Below are 16,479 nucleotides of genomic sequence, written 5' to 3'. Positions count from 1 at the left end.
GGAGGGAATGGGAATTTTGCAGTAACCTTCCCCTGGAGTGGGGAGGGAATGGAGATTTTACAGTATCCTTCCCCTGCCATGCCCACCAAGCCATGCCACGTCCACCAAGCCACATCCACAGAACCAGTAGTAAAAATTTTTGAAACCCACCACTGGTTTGGTAGCTCTTGATTAAATCCAAGCCACATAAATTCTCTTATCCTAGAGAAGGAACAAGTTGTGAGATTGATAGATTCCTGAGGATCCTGAAATGGATTTTTTTTTTTAATTTGATTTATATGCCCCCCTTCTCCGGAGACTCAGGATGGCTTACAATGCGTTAAGCAATAGCCTTCATACTTTTGTATATTTTTAAAAGGCAGCTTATTGCCCCCACAAACTGGGTCCTCAATTTACCTACCTTAGAAAGGATGGAAGGCTGAGTTAACCTTGAGCCTGGCAAGATTCAAACTTACTAATTGCAGACAGCTGGAGTTAAATTACAATGCATTAGTCTGCTGAGCTATCCAGGCTCCAGGATCTGCAAGGATTTCTGATTTTCCAATTGTTTGACAGCAACAATAAAGCTTTCTCTCCCCTTCCCCCCCCCTTTTTTTTTTAGTTAAGTATATGAAATAAAGTTATAAAGTTTGGAAAATTGAAATGTATGATGTTGACATGCATACCTCCTGGCTAATAGTGGTGGGGTGTATGTGTCTTGTTTCTTCCCTATCTCTTGGATTTTGTTAACACCTTCTTGATGGAAGAATGTTGGAGGAGTTGAACTTTTTTGGCATTTTGGCCAATACTACCCTGGCTAATCTTGAAAGACTTGGGTAGAACATAAGCTGGTTAGCACTTGGATAGGAGACCACCAAGAAATTTCATAGCTGTGGGCTTGGACAAGAAAGTAAAATGAATCCTGGAATAAGGTTAATGGCAACCCACTACTATATTTTTTGCTAAGAAAACTATGTAGTTAGTCAGCATGAGTTAAACTTGAAGGAAACTTTATTTCTTTAAAATAAAAATATTATCCAATGGTTGGTATTATTTTTTCATAGACTAATGCAGCAAGGATTACTTTTTATAAATCGCCATGTATAAAGGATAGTGAGATTAGTCTGAGAAGTGAAAGCAAATGCCTCTGCTAGGCAAACACATACCCAAATTTCACTATTTCCTACCTAATCAATTTGATGAACCTCAATGTTCTAATAACAATAAGGAAAGTTTGTCATTCTAAGGGAAAGAGTGGTGCTAATAAAAGAATAACAGAGTTGGAAGGAACCTTGGAGGTCTTCTAGTCAAATATCCTACTCAGGCAGGAGACCATATACTATTTCAGACAAGTGATTGTCCAATCTCTTCTTAAAAACCACCAGTGATAGAGCACCCACAGTTACTGAAGACAAGCCGTTCCACTGATTAATTGTTCTATCAGGAAATTTCTTATTTCTAGATTAGTCGTCTCCTTGATAAGTTTCCATCAATTGTTTCTTGTCTTGCCTTCAGGTGCTTTGGAGAAAAGGTTGAACGCCTCTTCTTTGTGGTAGTCCTTTAGATATTGGAACACTGCTATCCTATCAACCCTAGTCCTTCTTTTCACTAGGGTAGGCATAACCAATTCCTGCAACCATTCTTTATGTTTTACCCTCCAGTCCCTAATCATTTTTGTCGCTCTTCTCTGCACTCTTTTAGAGTCTCAACATCTTTTTTATCATGGTGAAGTATAAAATTTTTGGTAAAATATTCAATTCTTCCAATCAAAGATAGTTGTTGCTTCACCCAATTTTCTAAATCCTTTTGAATTTGTTGTAGTAGCTTTAAATAGTTATCTTCTTTTATGGAGGAAATTTTTGCTGTTATCCAAATGCCAAGATATTTTACTTTTTTCACTACTTGAATTTCCAATATCCTCTCTAATTCCTTATTTTGGCCTTGTGTAAGATTTTTGGTTATTATCTTCATTTTGTTTTTATTTATTTTTAAACCAGCAACCTTACCAAATTTCTCTATTTCTTATATTAATAATTCTTCCATTTCAAGGAGATCTTCTATTATGAAAGCCATATCATCTGCAAATGCCTAGGTTGTATACTCTTCTTTTTTAATTTTTAACCCTTTTAATTCCCGATTATCCCTAACCTGGATCAATAAAACTTCTAGTGAGAGAATAAATAAGAGGGGGGATAGTGGGCATCCTTGCCTAACCCCCTTATTTATGGTGACTGTCTATTAGATCTCTGTTTACCATTATTTTCGCTGTTTAATTTGAATATATTGCCTTGATCATTTTAATAAATTTTTCTCCAAATTTCATAGTAATTAATTGTATGATTAGGAACTGTCAATTTAAATTATCGAAAGCCTTTTGTGTATCCACCAGTACTAATACTAATTGTTTTTCAGGGTGGGCCTCATAATATGTATGTAAAATTCTAATATGTTCATTATAATTCTTGTATTGTTTCTTATTTGTCGTTTGGGTAGAAACCCATTTTGATCCAAATGAATAATATTGTTTAATATCTTTTTGAGTCTTTCTGCTATAATTGTAGCCAGGATTTTATAGTCAGCATTTAGTAGCAAGATTGGCCTATAGTTTTGTATCAATTGATAATCAGTATTTTCTTTCGGGATTAATGTTATGAATGCCTCTGTCCATGAGTTTGGCATTTTAGCTCGCTCTAATACATCGTTATACATTTCTAACATAATTTCCTCTAATGGTTCTTGGAATTTTTTATATATTTCCTCAGGAATCCCATCTGGCCCAGATGTTTTATTGTTTTTTGCTTCTTAACTACCTCCTTCATCTCTATTAAGGTAATTTTATCATTTAACATTTCTATTGCTTCCTCTGATATATTTGGCAGGTTTCTCTCTTGTAGATACTTTATTATATTTTCTTCTGCAATACTTTCTTGACTATATAGCGCTTGAAAGTAACTTTGAATAATAGTCAATAATGGTCCATCAATCTTGTAATGCAGATTCCCTTGTTCATCCTGTAGGTGTTTTATCAGCTTTTTAGTTTTTTCCTTCTTCAGTTTATGGGCCAACCATCTTCCAGGCTTATTCACTGTTTTGAATTTTGTTTTGCCACTTTTATGTTCCGTATCATTGCTTCCTGTTGTATTAGATTGATTTTATGTTTCGTTAGGTCTCTTTCTTCCTTAATTCTATCGTTCTAGGGTTCTTTCTGCAGGGCAGTTTCCAATTTTTTGAGATTCTCCAATAGTGACATTTGTTGTTCCCTTTTCTCTTTATTTCTCCTCACCACATAAGCTATTGTTATTCCCCTCATATATGCCTTTGGAGTGTCCCATAAGTTCTGTAGTGTTGTTTGTTTTTTTCTATTCTCCTTAAAAAAGTTTTTCAATTCCTTTTCCATTGTTTGTAGATAGGGTTTTTATTTTACAATTCTTTGGTTTAAAGTCCATCTCCTTTCTTTTTTGACCTTTCCATTTTATTGTTAAAGGGCAGTGATCAGCCCAGGTATTTGGCAGTATTTCTATATCTTCTATATTATTAATCAATTCTGGATTCATCCATGCCATATCTATGCGTGACCATGAACTATGTGGGTGAGAGAAGAAGGTGTATTGTTTTTTCCCTGGGTTTAATTGTCTCCACGCATCTCTTAGATTTAGTTCTTGGACCATTTCAGAGAACGCACTTGGTAGTTTTCGTCTTTTCTGTTTATTTTTCTTTGTAGTCCTGTAATCTCTTTTATTGTCTACTACCGCGTTAAAGTCGCCTATTACGCAGATATTTTCAGTCTAATTCAGTTATTTTTCTATGTAGTTTACTGTAGATTTTTTTTGTTTTGTATTTGATGCATAGATTGTCACTAAAAGAATTTGTTTATAATTGGTTGTGATTTCCATTATCAAAATTCTATCTTCTTCATCACTGTATACTTTCCTCGAATTTAAACAATCTTTTATATATACTACGATCCCTCTTTTTTTGTTCTGTGCCAGCGCTAGATGTAGTTTCCCAAGTTTGGGGCATTTTAAAAAGTCACTGTGTTTTTCTTTAATGTGGACCTCCTGCAGGCAGATGATGTCCATATTTTCTCTTTGAAGTCTTGTTAATGTTTGTTTACGTTTCATAGGTTAATTGATGCCATTGATGTTTAGTGATAGCATCCTTATTTCGTCTTCCATCCTGTTATTTGTATGTAAGTTTTGGTCCATTCCTTACTCTTGCCTCAGTTTGTGCTCTAGTTTTGGCTCCTTCTCTCATCTGTCGTTCTATTTCCCTTTGATCTCTTATGTCTTGTTCTGTCATTTTTTCCTCTGATATCTGGTCCTCCTAACATTTGCTTTCTGCTTCCTCTCTGCTGTCTTGTTCATCCTCCCCACTTATGTAATGGTCATAGAATTCTTGCGCTTTTTCCAGGGAGTCAATCCGAAATTTCTTTTCTTGCCATGTTATTAACATCCCCTCAGGGATGAGATGGCTCAATTTTAAAAATCAAGCATTATGTGAAAAATTGATATTTTAGGAATTCTTAAGGACAGCAGATGGTCAGTCACTTAATTTTCCTGTTAACAACAGATACATTAATATAAGAAATATGCAATCTTTAAAAAGAGTTCAGAGAAGTAGCTTATTTATTTGCCACAGATAGATTTTCTCTCCCCTGCCCAATAAGGAAGAGGATATTGGCAGAGGATTGTGACCAACAGTTTATCTGAAGAACCTAATATAGCAAACATACATTTCTATCAATAGTGTCTATCAGAAGCTCAGGGATGTTTCTACTGTTCTGACCTTTAAAAATTGGTACTAGTTTGGCATAGTCAATAAATGCATACTTCCCACCTGGCTGCCAATCCTGATCTCTTCTGGTTACAAGTCCATGTAAAATGTCACGGAAGTCTGTTGTGATAAAGCCAACGATAAGCAATTGCTATAGTGTTGCTATTAATGGATATGAGACTTGTAATGTGCTAAAAATAGGGTCTATATTTGATGAGTAGCAAAAACTCAGTGAGATGGTAGATCCATTTGGAATTGTGAAACAGTACAATCCAAATACTTATTAGCTTAGTGAGCACTAGATAAAAGTCAACAACAAAACTTCTCATTAAACTGTGACTGAAATATAAAAGTTCATAATTGCATGTTTAAAATAAGACACTAATTGCAAGACTAGGGTTTCTTGGCTTGTATGAATATTGTAAAAGATTGTGGTTATTTAATTGGGTAAGAAATGTCTCCAACAGAGAAAGTAGCTTTAAATTCATAGAAACTTTTCAGGAAACAGACAACTCTTTTACTACTTTGGAGATGTGACAGGAGCAGCTAGTTACTATTTATTAATAAAGCAGCACAAGATCAGGAACGGTAGTAAACAGATAAATTGATTAGTCTATAGGAGGACATAAGAATATATTTATATGATATATGTTTGAGAGCAAGCAGAGGTAAGTCCTCAAAGATATCAGAAAGGCAAATAAAGAATTACTGTGTCAATGGTTATACTAACTAATACGTTTGATAGATATGGTGGAATTTTAACCTCCAAGTTCTCAGCCAGCATGGCAATTTTGGGAGTTGTAGGACTATATTAGGGGAATGCTTGGATTAATGGATTTTTGGGTGCTGATTTTAAAATATGTCTGATTTCCAGTAGTAGCAAAAACCCCTTGCAAACATAAACAGAAGAGATTCTGAATTACCATTCACATACCATTGTACTTTTTTTCCTTAAACTTGGAAAAATGACTTTCCTTGATTAAAAAGGGAAATACCCTAAACAGAATAAAGTACAAAGACTAATAATTCCAGCTTGCCACCTGCAAGCCTAAGTGTGTTGATGAAAATAGCCCATCTTCCAGTCTAGATCTAAAGTACACTGGGAGAATGTTCACAGACTTTAATTTTATCATACAAATAAGTTGGTGAATTCTTGTTGTATTTTAAAAAAAACAGGAAATAAATGTAACATGTTTTTAGATATTTAGTAAAAATGGTTTTCTATACATGCTATCGTGATAAATTAATTTTAAAGAGTTCCTGAACTAGAGAAGAGAAAGGAGAGGAGAGGAGAGGAGAGGAGAGGAGAGGAGAGGAGAGGAGAGGAGAGGAGAGGAGAGGAGAGGAGAGGAGAGGAGAGGCGAGGAGAGGAGAGGAGAGGAGTGGAGAGAAACAAAATGTAACTTTAATTTATGTTAACCATTTTTGTTGTATGTTACAGACCACATGTACTTATCTTGAAAAGACCATATAAAAATGAAAAGACAAATATTTCCTTCTGTGATCAATAACAGCATCAACACCATTCATTATCACAAAGATAATGGAACTGACAACAGAAAGATTATCTCCCCAACCCAGCTACCTGCAATACTGAATTGTTCCTTAATTGCCCAGTATAATGAAGCACAACCTTGAGGGCAAAAATCTAAACTCCCTCCAGCATGATAGTTAGGATATGCAATCACGTTTCTTTCTCTTTCTCTACCACAAAAATGCCTGATCAAGCCCCACAGATCCACGTTTACACAATAACTCACTTGTAAACTTTGACAGATTCTTTTCAGAGGTGGAGACTTGCTGCTTGACCCATCTTGAACTAGTTCTTCTCTTCCTAGATGCTTAACCACAATACATCTTTCCAGAGGGTTACCCCTAAAATAGAAGATGAATCCATGAACATGAATCACTTGAAAAAAATCTTCAGTATTCCTGATATTTTAGTTCAGTAAACAAGCTAAATTAAATAGGTAGAATAGTTTATATGGATCACAACAATAAATAGTAATATTTAAAGGAACAGTAGGGTTCTACTACCAAATACATGAATCATGGTTAAAATTATATCCAGTCTTATATTAAAGGGCAAAATTAATGAATTTTAATAAAAGGTCTTAGTTCCCTTGAGTGACCTTTCACAGATTCCAAATCATCTTTGGGGTGGCTGCCCTATGAAGTCAACCCATAACATGACAAGATCATGACTGACTTTTATTGTCATTTCAAACTATTACTTTGGGAATACATTTTTACATACACATCTATATATTTCCTCACACATGAAATAAGAAATTATGGAGCGGCTGAGAAGGTATTTGAAAGGAAGTAGGGTAACTTCTTATAAATGTCATTTCAACTCAGATTCCAAGAAATCTGAAAGAAGCATTCAAATCATTCCAAAAGATTCTCCCTTAATGAACTCACAATAAATGAGGTTGGAAGTTCTTTTAGAAGTTTTCAAGATTCTGCATTTACCCAAGGCTAGCATTAAAACTATCCTACTGAAATTTGTGTAGTTCTTACTTCCTTGATCTTCTGTCTGGAATGCTATGATATTTTTAAAGCTACAGTCCATGCGTATTCCTAAGGAAACAAATATATCACAAATTCCCTTCATTGAAAAGAATCTTTGAACTTACTTACTTAGCTTTACACTTCTGTAAGGCTTCATCAGCTATCTGCTTCAAGTTAATCAGCTTATCACCTCTATAAAAGGCATCTAAAACAACAAGTAAATAATTAAAGTGGTTCATCAGAAGGTTATCCATCATAAAGGAGGGACAGAATAGTTTAAAGTAAAAGAAAGAGAGAACAATGGATTTAAGGGAAAGGCCAATGCAGTAACAGCAGCAGTTTCTTCAAAATTCAGGGAATTTGAAAGGATGTGGGTTAGGGTTAGATTAGGGAACAATCAGAACAAACTGGATGGCCTTTGGCATATCTTAGTTCTGGTATTGGCATCCTATTTATTTCATGACAGAATTAACAGAATTTAACAGAATAACAAAGTTGGAAGTCTTCTAGTCCAACTCCCTGCTCAAGCAGGAGATCCTGTACCATACAAATGGCTGTCCAAACTCATCTTCAAAGCTTCTTGAATAGCTTGAACAACTTGAATAACTTGAATAGCTGTTTGTTGTTGTTGTTGTTGCACATTAAAACATAATGTTGCAGGATCCATTCTGAGTTGGACACTGGGACCAGAGGTTTAGTCTTCTAAGCTTCCAGACTTGTGCTGGAGCCCATCCTCAGGGAATGTTTCTCTTTCCAAAATGTGTGCACTGGGGTGTTCTATATGTAGTATTTATGTGATGTGTGGTTGTGTGTGGTTTTTTAGTTGTTAATTGGGATGTTGTGCTGTAGCACAAGGAAAGAACCAACAACTTAATAGCTGGCCATTAACCCCTCAAATAAGAACTAAAAGCCACACATAATTGGGCAACACATAAATTCTACAAATACTACGCATAGAACAGCCCAGTGCACACATTCTGGAAAGAGAGAGAAGTTTCCTCAGGATGGGCTCCAGCACAAGTCCAAAAGTTTGGAAGACTAAATCTCTGGTCCCGGTGACCAACTCAGATTTGTTATGCAACATTATCCTGGGATATGTGCATTTGCCTTCACTTGTAAAACATAATGGGTCTAACAGTTAAATGAATGTAGGTCTTACAAATCTGAAAATCAATTAATTTTATTAGAGAAGGATCATCTAATAAAAAGCATTAATTGAGCAAGCCATGGCTTTTCAAATGTAAGGCCTGCTTTTTTTTAACTAGAGCATTTTCCTGCTTTATAACAGCTAAGAAAATTAAATTCTTTTTTAAAAATACTTTGGACATTAGATCATAAGCAACAAAAGTTATGAATTAAAATGTTTATAATTCCAGAACTCTGTTATATTGACAATAGATTGATCAAACATATTCCTATGTGTTTTAACTGGAAATAGCTCCTTCTTTTATTTCAAAGATGAAAAGTATAGAGTTATCATTAATTATAAACCCAGTGAGGTTATGCTGATTATATACTAAAGAACCTACAGGTTATCAAAAAGCTATTTACCTGCAGTTATGAGAAGTGAGCAGTTGGAATCTAGAATCCTCTCACAAAGAGATTCTGCTGAAAAGCCTGCAAACTGAAATCATAATCACAAATATAACTACCGAACAGCAGTAGCCACAACAATGCCAACTTGAACTCGTTTGAATAGGATTTCTGACTGTGAGTAGGAATAATGCAGATATAAATGTTTTTAGCTAATTAATTAAAAGGCAGTTGAAAACTCTGTTTCACAATACAGCAGAACTCCTTAGAAGAAAATCTTTGTTACAATCAGTGAGAAACGCATTGCAGATAATTATAATCACAAACTGTAGACATGTTTCATTGAAACCTAGCTTGATCAAAATTGCTGCCTTTTTCCTAATGTATAAACATACTGTTGAGTTAAAAAGGTTTAAGGATATGGTGCTTCCATTATGCCTCTTGAACTAAGGAAAGGAGGTCGCTGGTTGGCTACTGAATGAGTCCAGAAAAAGGCATGGCTCCTTTCAGAAGAAGCCAACAAATACAGCAACAGCACCCATGCTGGATTAGAAGACCTTTGCCTAATTCAGTTCCAAATGCTGCAAACTTTTAATGCAAAGCATCACAGCAAATAAACATGCTGCTATGGACTGATGCTTTGCAATTTGTCAGTATTCTGTTGAACTATTTAATGCAATGTTTTGGGTTAAACTCCTTAAAAATGTAGGGAGATTTTTTTTTTTTAATTAAATTATTTAAACCTGAGGTCTTCTTTGGAAAACAAAGTGATTAATCAGCATCTGCTTAGTCAAAAAGTGGCATAATGGCATACTCACCTATTCAAGAAAGTAACTCAAAATCACAGGGGAGGGGGAGTTAGCTTAATTTAAATTGCTACCTATGTCATAGTTCATTTCAATTAGGTTTTATTGTACAGTACCTGATCTGCAAAATACAGACAACCATTATTTATTTATTTATTTATTATTTGGACTTATATGCTGCCCTATCTCCGAAAGGACTCAGGGCGGCTCACAACAATAAAACACAGAGAGTTCAATTTTAAAAAAAATACCCATTAGTTGGCAGCAAGAACTTTTTGTATCATTTGGATTTGCAGACCACACACACTAGCCCTAATTTCAATTAGTAACTCATAACCTTCAAGGCAGTGGTGAAATCTAAAATTTGTTACTACCGGTTCTGTGGCCGTTGCTTGGTGGGGGGGGGGTAATGTGACTGGGTGGGCGTGGCCATTTTTTTTTTTTACTTTTAAAACCATTTTTTCTACAACCTCTTCGCCGAGGTTGTAGAAAAAATGCTTTTAAAAGCCTCTGACAATCCCAGCTGAGCCGCGCGATCATCAGAAGCTTTTTTTTTTACTTTTAAAAGGATTTTTTCAGGCGAAGAGGTTGTAGAAAAAATGCTTTTAAAAGTAAAAAAAAAGCCTCTGATGATTGTGCAGCTCAGCTGGGCATGGGGGCGGGCAGGGATTTTTGCTACCGGTTCTCCGAACCACCCGCCTCCATCGCTACCAATCGGGCAATCCGGTCCAAACCGGGAGCATTTCACCCTGCTTCAAGGCTATAATTCAATAAATGTTTTCGTTGAATAAATATTCCTACCACAATAGAATGAAGTGCTCCAATTCTGGCACAAGCTAGCATAGCAACCACTAGCTCAATTATCATTGGCATGTATATGGAAACACTGTCTCCTTTCTTCACGCCTGTGAAGAAAAGAAAAATTTCAGATCAGCTAACTAAAACAATTTTCCCAGTCAACCACACAAAACATCATAATAATACCTGAAAAAACAAATGAACTTATTGAACAAATAGACATTTATTAAATTAAGGATCCCAGAGTTAGAGAAGGCATCTTTGCTCTGATTTGATTTAAGCCAGCATCAAGATGAAATAAAGAAATGTTCAACACACACACACTCTTCAAAAAGGAATTAAAATGCATAACTGATTTCACTGTTTTATTTATTTCTTGCTTTTATTGTTTTTATAAATAACTCAAGGTTATTTCCCCACAACAACTTGGTAAGGTGGGTTGGAGTGAGAGCTGGTGACTGATTCAAAATTATCCAGCTGGTTTTCATGCCTAAAACAGGACTAAAACTGACAGTCTCCCAGTTTCTAGCCTGACGTCTTAACCACTAGCCCGAATTGGTTCTATAAATTACTGAGAAAACTGGTATCAAAGAAAGGGAAGTGGAAGAAGCATATACACTGCAGGAAGTTAAAATACAAGTGCTAAATGAATTTAAAGGTAGATTAATTTTCCAAGAAATTGAAACTAATGCTATAAATATTACTGCCAAGAAAAAATGGCAAAATCAAAATTGTAAATGCTGTGAGAATATTGAAAAATGCTGGGCTACAGAAGTAGTTGGTATAACTGAGACTTGTTAAAATATGAGTATGTTTTGCTCGTGGAGTAGTTCTGTGACTTATTTAACATGTGTAAGTAAAGACTACATCCATACCTGAAAATTGAAAGAATTCTATCATTACTGTCTTATAAAAAGAGAAATGTAGCAACAATTAATGTAAATGCACAGGAGGATTTCTTTGTTAAACATGCCTGAGAATGTTGGCAGAATTCTGCCTGAAGGGTGATAATGTGTGAAACACAGGAAGAGATTATGGCTTTATACTAAGCATGGGGTTTGTAGATTAGCTTTTCAACTTTGCTCTTCAACATGTCATTGAGAAATAAATGAAGCCGTTATTGTACATATATTGATTTAAAGAAAGTGCATGATAAGGAAAATTTTATGAAATGTTTTGTGCAGGTATGGGGTTGGGATTCAGCAGAACCTACCGTGTTTCCCCAAAAATAAGACTGTCTTATATTTTTTGAACCCCAAAATAAGCGCTTGGCCTTATTTTCGGGGAGGTCTTATTATTTTGGGGCATGTGGAGCAAGGTGGGGCTCCTCTTGCCGTCTTACCTGATTTCCAGCTCTGCGTTTAAATATTTTCAGGGAGGGCTTATTTTGGGGGGGGGAGGCTTATTTTAGCACATGTGTTCAAAAGCCCGATTGGGCTTATTATCAGGGGATGTCTTATTTTTTGGGAAACAGGGTATGTATGATGCAGGTAGACTAATATGGGAATAATATGTATGATTAGTGAATGATTAACCCTAATCTTACTATTTAGGACAAGGATCAGATTTATGGATAAATGTGTAAGTCATGTTTATGGTAATATGAGAGATGTGTCGCTTGGAGAAATGAATGTACTTGTATTTTTGTATGCAATGAATGTTAGGTTGTATGATGCAATAAGAAGTATGGCTCTGAAAATGGATGTGTCCAAACCAAGTTAATTATGTTTGAAAAGGAAAATGGAGTATTTATTTATTTATTTTGTCACATTTCTATGCCACCCCATTCCCAAGGGAGTAAACCATTGTATATTTTACATAAATGAAAAAAAAAATTGTATATTTTACATAAATGAAAAAAAAAAGCAAGTACATGAAAGTGTCTGCCTTCAGAAACAATTTATTGAAGATAGGAAAATGTTAGTATGCAAATGCTGGCAGTAATGGATAGTAAAAATGGTCTTTTACTATCCATGTGAGGAATGAATGCTGAAAGAAGTAAAACTGTGATGAGTGTGTTTCTGCCTACTATGTAATATGAAAATGAGGGCTGAGTAATTCAAGGAGAAACCAGAAGTTTATAGGATAAAACAAAAAGAGGCAGAATCAAGAATCAATAAATGTTGAAAGAATGTGGACTGAATATAACAATGAGTGACCAACATGAAAGAGGAATATCAGTCTGATCATACTGAGATAATAAATGAGGATCAAATCTTAAATTTTAAAATTTTATGCTACATAATTTTATTTTATAATCGTTCCATGTATCAGCACAACTACTACTATTCTTATAATCACCTGCATTTTGAAAAATAATTGTTTGGACTACAAACATGTTCATATATTTGCTAGCTCTGTGCCAGATATCAAGCAGACAACAGGTGACAGTAATAATTTCAAACACAGTTACTGCCTTCATGCATACTGCCTTACTCATCAGTATATTTCTATTCTATTACTAAGGAGTACTTTTGTATAACTGGTTAGGAATGTACTGCTTGAGAAATTTAAGGTTTCATTTAGGGTGAAAAGTGATCAATATGTACAATGTTTTCATAGTAGGATGTCATATTTAGCATACCTCAGAAGGGGAAGGCACTCTGATTTATAAAATGTGTACAAATGTACAAAATATACAAGTGTACAAAATATACAAGTGTAAAAAATCAGAAGAGATGGGTGACAAGCAGCTCTATTCAGATATTTCCCCTTCAAACACCGCTATCGAAATTATACTCCTGGTTCTTAAATGTTTCAAGCTAAACACCACGAATGGAGAGCTTCAAGAAATACAGGAAATTGTTCAAGGCATAAATTTATTAAGAGCATGCAGGGAACCAGCTGATCTCAGGAGTGGAGCGTTCTATAAAGATCTGCAGGTCTGCTATAACCTTATTGACTTTAAGGATAAATAATGACTGAATAAAACTGAACTAAAATATGCATATGGAATTGGGTATGCTTAGCCATCTTCATTTTTAAAAGTGTACCCTTTTCTTACCTACCAACCAGGGGTGAAATGCTACCGGTTCAGACTGGTTTGGCCGAACCGATGGCGGGTGGTTCAGGTTTTAACCAGGAAGTAACCTTTTTTTTACCCTCTGTGCATGCGCAGAGGGTCCAAAATTGCATGTGATGTATACATGCATACAAAGCACGCACTTCCAAACCGGTAGGGAAGGTAAGTAGATTTCACCCTGTTACCAACTATGTATCTTGCAAAGATGTGGAAAATCTTATCTGATTGAATTTATTAATCTTGTTTCAAATGTGGACTCAAAAGAATTGAGACAATGTGGCAAAGCTGAAGTTAATACTAAACTTTTTCTGCCTTAACAATATACCAGAAGCAGAGCTACTGGTAGTTATAAAAATTACAGTCTAAATTATGGCTGTAAAGCCATCAAAATAAGGCTAATGGTCACAATAAAAATTATGATCTGGATTGTTAAGCATAGGACATTTCCAGTACACCCACAAAATCACCTTCTAGAATATGTTAAATACAATTCAAATTCAGATGATCATCAGTTATGGATGGTGAGGATTAGAAGATAACATTTAAGGGCATAGACAACTATGGTGCCTCCATAACCTCCTTTAGTCCATTCTCATATGATCAGGAACCTAGTGGTACATCTTCTGATTTTTCTTCCCAGGTAATATTGTTAATTTTGAGTGCACAACAAGATCACACTTAATAATTTCATTGTGGATGAGAGAACTGACCTCACATGTAGAATAATGGAATTGCAGTGGATCTTAGAAGTCATCTAATCTGACCTCCTGCTGAATGCTTAGACTACAGGTGTCAAACTCAATTTCATTGAGGGCTGCATCAGGGTTGTGTTTGACCTCGGGGGCCGGGGTGGGCATGGCCAGAGTGGGAGTGACCAGTGCAACATCATTTGTGTCAGGAGGCATCTGTGGTGGCCCGAGCGCTCTGCCAGCGAAAACGGGGCTTGGGAGCCCGTTTTCACTGGCAGAGGCACCACGGGCTGGTCCTTTGCTGTTTCCAGGCCTGGGGGGCAGATCTAAGCACCCCGTGAACCGCATCCATTTGATACCCCTGGATTAGACCATGGTAAATAATCTGGATGACAGATTTTACCCTAATCTATCCCTAACAGAGCCAGCTTTTTCACTTAATATTAACCCAGAAGTTAAGAATACCAACTGCTTTTCTCCAAACTAGAGTAGAGGGGCTTTTACTAGTTTTAAATTAACAAGACAGATGAAAATGCTGCTTGATATACCACCCACATTGCTATCCTGGAATTCTCCTTGATTACGCTCTGAGATGGCCTCTGAATGGTATTGGAAAACTCCAGAACTCTGATCTTGGGACTTCAACATTGAGACTGTTGCCACTCTAGTAAGACAAGTCTGGGATTTCATAGCCTCTATGACAATCATGGTTCTCTCTTTAATCAAAAACAAATAACAACCTAGGTCAGCACATATTCTCAATTTAATTTTTGCTTTGCAACATGAGAAGGATGACAGCCTAGATACTGGGGTCACTCTGCCGTACTGGTCAAACCATCACTTGTTAAACTTTTGTCATCACCTCTCTTGGGAACAGATGAGGACTCCTAAAATGTATAGAATATGATGTGTTCTTCAAATGAGCTAGAAAAATGCACTAGAAAATCCATAACCATTGATCCAATCAAAGCTCTCCTATGAAAAGAAGTTAAACTGGCCACTGACATGATTATACTTAAATCTCCTAATCACCATTGTGAAATCAGGCTTTCTTCCTGGCTTTATGGAGAGTTGTGGATGATGAAACCGGTCAGGAGATTAATAGAGTGCAAATGGTGTAAGGTCCAGCACATGCTGACACAATACACATTAGTTCACAAACTGCTGACTCTGCAGCAAAAGTTAGAAGGTGAGTTGCTATTTTTTAATGCCCATTGTATCTTCAAGTAGCACAGTTTTTAAGACAGTTAAGAACTTACAATACTACCATTTGCTCTGGAAATTTTTACCTTAAAGCTCTTGGAGGCATGCTGTGACAAATTTGTGGGGCATTTTGAGAACACAACTCAAGGGGTAATTCTCAGTTTTCCAGGTCTGAAAATGTGGACAAGAACATGGTTTCAAGGTACCTAAGAGATTGTCTTCACTTCTTCATTCACTAAGATTACCAGGAAAGGATTAGATTTTTTGTGCCAAAGCTGATAGTGTGTCATCATGCATGTTTTTCACAGGCAACCATTTTCTGTGATGGTACCGGTACTCTGAAATCTTCCTAACCCACCAAAACCAGACAGGTGTCTATACCTTTGATTGCACTGAAGATTTACCACTTCTCTCAGGTCATCTCTGTAAGAATGTTGGATTAATAGACTTAATTTGTTTTCCTTCTCCCTGGTGCTTTTTTAATGATATTGCTTTAATTTATGGTTCTGTTTTAATTGTTTTCTGATTTATGAGAAATATATATAAACAAAAAATCATGATAGCTATTTAAAGGTTGTGTCTCCTCCTCATAGATGGGGAGGAAAACCATCAATTCATAGTTGGGGACAACAAGTGACTATCACTCTGGTCAAGGTCCAGAGCAATTTCCAACAAAAAGCATGTGAATTCCTACAACATCAGATACCTTGTTCTCGAAGAACATTGGCAAATTGGCAGACTTTGCTCAGCAATTCACTATATGTAATTTTCATGGAATCTCCTGGTTCATTTCCTTCCCTATAAGAAAAGAAAAAAGATATACAGTATAAATGCAAAAAAACTGTATATCAAAGTTAAACTTCACATGTTTTACTATAAACAAAAACTAATAAAATAGCTTAAAGCAGCTTGGTGTTTTTTACATGGAAATAGAGAATAAATAGTTTATGCCACCTTGGAAAAACCACAGCTTTGAAATACAGTTAAAAAATACACAAAGCAAATCCTATCTATAGAAGAAGACCTCAAAACAATAGACAATTAGGGAACCATATGTTCCAATTTCCAAAGTATGCATTTGCACTGACATAGCATGATTTGCTACTGCTTTCTGACTAGTTGCAATTTATCAAAATGTTAGTTCACTGATTTCAAATGGCAA

The 16,479-nt window shown here is 35.7% G+C and overlaps 1 protein-coding gene across 3 annotated transcripts in view; it reads right to left on the bottom strand.

Annotated features, from left to right (window-relative positions):
* The window catches only part of ACSS2 (acyl-CoA synthetase short chain family member 2), a 63,340-nt gene that overhangs the window by 22,077 nt on the left and 24,784 nt on the right, over window positions 1–16,479 (bottom strand). For all 3 annotated transcript variants that reach the window (XM_070941655.1, XM_070941657.1, XM_070941656.1), the window contains exons 3-7: window positions 16,024–16,115; window positions 10,407–10,510; window positions 8,818–8,890; window positions 7,396–7,471; window positions 6,513–6,627 (exon numbers count right to left, since the gene is read on the bottom strand). In XM_070941655.1, coding sequence (XP_070797756.1) covers window positions 6,513–6,627; window positions 7,396–7,471; window positions 8,818–8,890; window positions 10,407–10,510; window positions 16,024–16,115 — 460 coding nt within the window. The remainder of the gene's footprint in view (window positions 1–6,512; window positions 6,628–7,395; window positions 7,472–8,817; window positions 8,891–10,406; window positions 10,511–16,023; window positions 16,116–16,479) is intronic.

This window comes from Pituophis catenifer, unplaced genomic scaffold, assembly GCF_029215685.1.
Source record: "Pituophis catenifer annectens isolate HBS135680 unplaced genomic scaffold, rPitCat1.0.hap2 SCAF_3, whole genome shotgun sequence".
Classification (NCBI taxonomy): domain Eukaryota; kingdom Metazoa; phylum Chordata; class Lepidosauria; order Squamata; family Colubridae; genus Pituophis; species Pituophis catenifer.
Note: the sequence above shows the minus strand (reverse complement) of the source record. Positions and strands in the feature narration are given on the sequence as shown.